The sequence below is a fragment of the Urocampus carinirostris genome, chromosome 16, assembly GCF_059441175.1.
Source record: "Urocampus carinirostris isolate Australia breed hairy pipefish chromosome 16, RoL_Ucar_1.0, whole genome shotgun sequence".
In the NCBI taxonomy this organism is placed as follows: domain Eukaryota; kingdom Metazoa; phylum Chordata; class Actinopteri; order Syngnathiformes; family Syngnathidae; genus Urocampus; species Urocampus carinirostris.
The window spans coordinates 15,842,280-15,848,279 of NC_142364.1; the positions used below are offsets into that span (position 1 = coordinate 15,842,280).

General features: G+C 41.1%; 1 protein-coding gene across 2 annotated transcripts in view; it reads left to right on the forward strand.

Annotated features, from left to right (window-relative positions):
* The window catches only part of adamts6 (ADAM metallopeptidase with thrombospondin type 1 motif, 6), a 124,132-nt gene extending 118,426 nt beyond the window's left edge, over positions 1-5,706 (forward strand). For both annotated transcript variants that reach the window (XM_088319701.1, XM_088319702.1), the window contains exon 25: positions 2,043-5,706. In XM_088319701.1, coding sequence (XP_088175827.1) covers positions 2,043-2,152 — 110 coding nt within the window. In that variant the 3' untranslated portion in view covers positions 2,153-5,706. The remainder of the gene's footprint in view (positions 1-2,042) is intronic.
* The last annotated feature ends 294 nt before the right edge of the window (positions 5,707-6,000 follow it).

Here is a 6,000-nt window from a genome sequence, read left to right on the forward strand (position 1 = left end):
TCTTTCCTAATCACAAACACACATGCTCGGTTGATGATCTAATGTTATGATAAGAGCTAATATATCAGTCCCCATTTGAACGTGCTTCCCTAAAATAAGTACACTTTTTACGCGCTCTCTTCATCACACACACGCTTTCCAACCACAGACTTTAAAACCTCAATATTATCAGCTGTCTTGATTCACAAGCATGTTGGGACTCATGAGTTAGCAGAGTTGCTGCCGTTTACTCCGCTCTAATGCTATTCTCATGCTCATTGTAAAGTTAGAAATAGTCGGGAGATGAACAGCACTGGAAAGTTTATTACATTTTCGGGAGTTTTCTGTGTTTACCATCAACACATACATACTTTCCATCAGGTCTGCAGTCACCAGTGACTGTGAAGTTCAGAAAGCTTCTGCTTCAGTGGCTCCACCCCTAATCGCTTATCCAATCAGAAGGCGTGGGGTGGGTAGTGACCGAGAAAGAAGGCAGGAGAGAGAGGTTAGGCTGCATATGAGCCTAAATATTCTGCCTGTCAAATAGATAAAAATGCAGATAGCGTTATCTGAAAATTTTCAAATATCGGTGCCAATAATGGGCCTGCCCGATATTCGGTCAACATCTAGTACTTTATCGATTGAGCTGTAAAGTGTATGAATATTATCAATCCATGACATACAGTGTTCCCACGCCATATCGCAATATGAATTTCATGTCCTTTGGTGCTCTGCAGGTTTTATTCTAGTAATTAGTTCTGCGGAATTATTAAGTATTCCAAGTATTTAGGTTTTTGTTGCACTCCCGGGTGTATGCTAATGCCGATTTAATTAATAATTACTGCTGCGCTTGTTGATAGAAGATTGACTGCCACACACACAGCTCGCCCAAAAATTCTTAATCACATCACAGCTTGTTAATTTTCTATACTTAACATTTCCCCTCTGATATTTTTTATGTTAAATCGAGAGCGGCTTTGCGGCACGACCTACCAAAGGCTGACCTGATCGCAATTTTGTTTTCTTTAAAATCAAGTATAACCAGCAACACTAAAACTCTGAATTATTGCAAACAGATCATTTACTGATGATATAAAACGAGGTTCGGCATGCATACATACACTGTGTGATTACAGGACAGACACTGCCTTGCTTACGAACGAGATAGATTCTGGACAATTGTTCGTAAGTTGAATTTGTTCGCAAGTTGCTTCAGTGCTACATATTCTATGGAATGTATGTTTAAGGCTCTAACCTGTATAGTCTTGTACTAAAAAAAAATAAACATTTCATAAAAGATAACGCTCTATAAACATATATAAAGTGAAGTTTAACTTACTTTTGGAAGATGGGCTTCAAGAGTTAGGAGACTTCCTCCTCCGTGGTAAAAATTGTCCGAAAAGAAGCGTTACGACCATTTTCTCAACCGCATCAAGCTTTCTTATTCCACTTTTGTTTCAAAAGAAACCGCTAGCCTCTTTACACTTGAAACCAACCATATTTAATGGATGCACGAGATATTAAACAGTAAATATGTCAAAGTTCTTAGTGTGCTAGAGATACAGTGCAGTGTGTATACACACAAACCAGGAAGTAGAAGCTTCTTCTTCGGGGTGGATGCTGGGTGAGCTCTCACAGCGCCACCACAGGCTGGTAGCAGCACTACAATAATGTCTTTCACTCGGAAAAAGGTGCACACAATACATAAACTAACTTACATCCCAAAAAAATGTTCTTATCTACCGAATGTCGAATGTTCGTAAGGAGGGGAGCGTCTGTAGTCAACAAACCCCATGCTAAAAAGCTACCACTGAACACGTCAGGCTTAAAAGCGACGTCATTTTAAAGCAGGGAAAGACTTAAATCACTCACTGCTCTCAACTGAATGCATCATCGCTTTCGAAGGTGGGCAGGACGAAAACCCGGGAAATCACTATAGGCATTGTGCCGCGTGCGCACGTGGCATTCGTCTAAAGTTATTTGAGAACGCAGGAGTTTACGGGTGTATGGTTCCTACTTCGCGTCACATTCATAACAAAGGTTTTGTCAACTTGTCCCCACAGAGTGCAAGGACGTCAACAAAGTGGCCTACTGCCCTCTGGTGCTCAAGTTCAAGTTCTGCAGTCGGGCCTACTTCCGTCAGATGTGCTGCAAAACCTGTCAAGGCCATTGACGCCCGGACGGCAGCTCGACAAGCCGGGGAAGGAACCTCAAACCGGAGAGCCGAACCGAAGCCCGGCCGTCGCGCCGAGGCGAGAAACAAAAATCGGATCACTTCTGTGAAGTGGAGCTCGGAGGATGATCGATACGTGATGTTATTTTATTATAATAATAATTTCTGGTATCATCGTGCTGGACACACGGCTGACAGGACGGATGGACAGGACGGACGTTGGGTTTTGGCGGCGGTATTTTCATTTCTTGACACCGCCGAAGAAAAAAACCACCGTCGATCATCAGCGTACTCTGTATTTATTATACGAAAGTCACATTGTAGCCTATTGTCATCGGACCAAACACAGTATTTCCCAACCTATAGTGAGCCAAGTATCACATGACTTTACTCGACTCGGAAAATAGAATACTCGAACTTGAAAACTTTCAAGGGAATGTACAAGAAAGTAAGTGTAATTTATTGCATACTATTTAAGCCTAAACATTTCCTTCTTATCAGTACTAGACATGCAGCAGTACCCCAAACCATTTACTACCCGCTTTGAGCTTAGTGTCGCACATTTCAGATGCTTTCCGAATGGATGTCGTCTGGCCCCTTTTAAAGATGCCTTGCTTCATGACATTCAACCAGAAAACATATCGGTATTTTAAAATGTGCTACTACACACACCTTTCTGTTTGGAGACCCCGGTTTACAATCCATTGCTTTTCACGTAATTTCAGATTTATGCTGATGGATTATATTGAAGATTATTTGGAACACCACTCTTGTATTTGTGTGCTACGTTAGCATAAGCAATAGCTAGCCATGCTCTATCCAAGACCGTTCAACTTGGCATTTAACAACATGTTTATTTAGCTGGTTGGTTCTTGTTTCCTCTCAAGGCAATGTATGACTAGTTCTAAAATGAAGTCACCTTAGCTCGAAACCCTGAAATTTTAAAGGACCTGTGACGTAGATCAAGTTAGCTTAAATCTCCTTGTGGTTATTGCTAAGCTCAACGAAAAGTGAGAGTGTTCCTTTCAATTCCAGCAAAATCCAAAATGAATATAAAGGACCTGCTGTTAATCATAACTCAAGAGTTTTACAGATGCCCGTTTTTCCCATGAACAGTGGGAAATGAATTATATGAAAGGCATACACCTCTAGCTAAAGGTAGTTTAGCATTAGCACAGATAGCATACAGACTCAGGGGTGGTGTTCAATAAATTCTTGTTTTTACCTTTCCATGTCCCAGTTTGATGACACACCAAATACTGTAATCCCTCATTTATCACTGTTGGGACGAGCAAGGCGAGTTGCAAAAATAGACCCCGCCTGCAGCAATATGTGACTGGAAATAATGGATCGCGGCCGCACAAGTGCATTTCATTTTAGGCGGAAGTAACGACAAAAAGAAGTAACGACAAAAAAGTAGCTGCCAGGCGCAACAAAAGTGTGCTCCACTGGTCCTTGCCCGCAGCAATATGCGATCGGGGATAATGGATCGCGGCATCACAAGTGCAGCTTGTTTTAATGGTTGTAGTGGTAAATATCGTACACAGTAAAATTACCAGTGTTAATTTGACACTGCACATAAGGACCCTATGTTAACTGAGGTAGTGTTAAAAGTATTTTAACAATATTATTTTAAGTTACTGTGTCATATTAAGTGGCATTATTTTAACGGCTCAAAAAAAGCCATCAGGCACTACATTGGTAGGCTCTGTCGGTCCCCGCTCTATGCGATATGCTCTTGGAGATAATGGATCGCAGCTGCATTAGTGCAGTTCACTTTTTGGCGCAAACCATGGCAAAAAAAGGGCCCCCAGGTGCAACAAAAGTGTGTTCTGGCGGTCTCTGCCCGCAGCAATATGCTTTTGAAGATAATGGATTGGACTTCCATTAGTGCAGTTCACTTTTTGGTAGAAATCAAGGCAAAAAAGAGCCACAAGGCTGACAATAGTGCACTCTGTCGGTCTCCAATCACAGGAATATGCGTTTGGAGCTAAAGGATCGCGGCTGCATTAGTGCAGTTCAATTTAATAATAATAGCAAAAGAGAACTGAAAGGCGCGACAAAAGTGCATTTTGGCGGTCTTTGTTTGCAGCACTATGGTATTGGAGATAATGGATGGACAAAAAGGCACTCTGTGGGTCTCTCCTCACAGCAATATGCGATCGGGGATAATGGACCACCAAGTAATGGCCACAACGTAGCGAGGGATTACAGTATATTCTTATCAAAACATGTTTGTATTTTCAGACGTCATCAACTTCTTCAGCCAATGAGAACCCTATGTCAATATGGTGCTTGTGGTGCTAACCATGGTATATGCTGGTCATGTTCTTGTCATGTTTGTACCTCAACACTGGGAATGTATTTGAAAATTTGAAAAACGAAAAAGCAGGACCCGTGAATCCCCTCAAGAAAAACGAGCCATTACTGCTGGCTCAGGAAAGGGAAACTTACTTCACGTCGGATTCTTTTGTTGTTGCTGCTGCTGCTACTTTGAGGTAGCCGTCATCAACTTTGTTCCTTGAAGGAAAGCGTCAAGAAATGAGGGGAGAAAAACAGTTTGGATTCAAAACGTTCGGACTTTTAAAAATAAATCAATTCATGAGGTACTCGTTGCTGTGACCGTTTTAAATGTCACGCTGCTTCCACACTTACAGTGCCTTGCAACAAACGTGAACCTGCACCCTATTCTCAGGTCTCTTACAGACTTCAACTCATTTTCTGCCTGAATGATGCTGCCACTACCATGTTTGACAGGAGGGATAGTGTTTTCATGATGATGCGCATTGGTACTCTTAAACATAATTCAGCCCTATAATCTAAGTTTTAGTGTCAGCTTAACAGAGAACTTTGTTTCACATGTTGTTAGTGTTTCTCATGTGGCTTCTTGCAAACACCAAGCGGACCTTTTTATGGTATTTTTTTCCAGAAAGGGCACTCTTCCATACATTTCGATTACGACTATTAATTGCCTTGTGCATAGATTGTCACACCTTAGTTATGTATGCCAGCCAGTCATCCAGTGTGATCATGGGTCTCTTGGTTGCTTCCCTGATTAGTTTTATCCTTATTTAAGCCAAAACAGGGACAGCCAGGTCTTCGTAGGCTTGCATTGCTTTTAATATTATTGCTCGCAGTACTCCAAGAAATCTTTGTGTATTTTAAACTTTTCCACAACTTCCCTCTGGACCTGTCTGGTGTGTTCTTTGGCTTTCGTAATGCTATCAGGTGCATTAGAACTAAAACTTAATGACACACAGGTGCACTCTGTCATTGTAAGTCATTTAGGTCGACACTGGATCATTCTAAAGTGAAACTTCTGGAGTCTGTTGGCTGAACTGAGAGCAGGTAAATATATTTCTTAAAAGTAATTTGGTTCCGTTTTACGATTGTAACTCACATGTTGTTGATTCTTAGAAAATATTTGTAGCTTTAAATTCTGAAATGTGGCAATGGGACAACAACTTCTCGAAGGCTATTTAAGAGACAATGTGATGAGTTGTGTGTATTTCACATTCTGTCTTAATGTTGAGACACAGTTACTAATTCCTCCCTGGAAATATTAATAATATGCTAATTTATTGCACTGCGTCACGGCTGCCTTTATACTCAGCAGACATTGTGTAAGAAAACAATGAAGTTCCCTCACCCGGAAAAATAATAAAATGCTCTGATTTTTAAAAGACCTCTGTGTGAGTATTTGTGGTGGTCAAACGCCAGACGGTAGGAAAAATGCTCACGACTATTTAAATCTTTTACTGCAGTTTCACAACCTTTATTGAGCCAAGGTGCATATTTTACATGAGTAAGGAAGAAGTAAAAGATAGGGAACCATGCGAGGCAAAAAG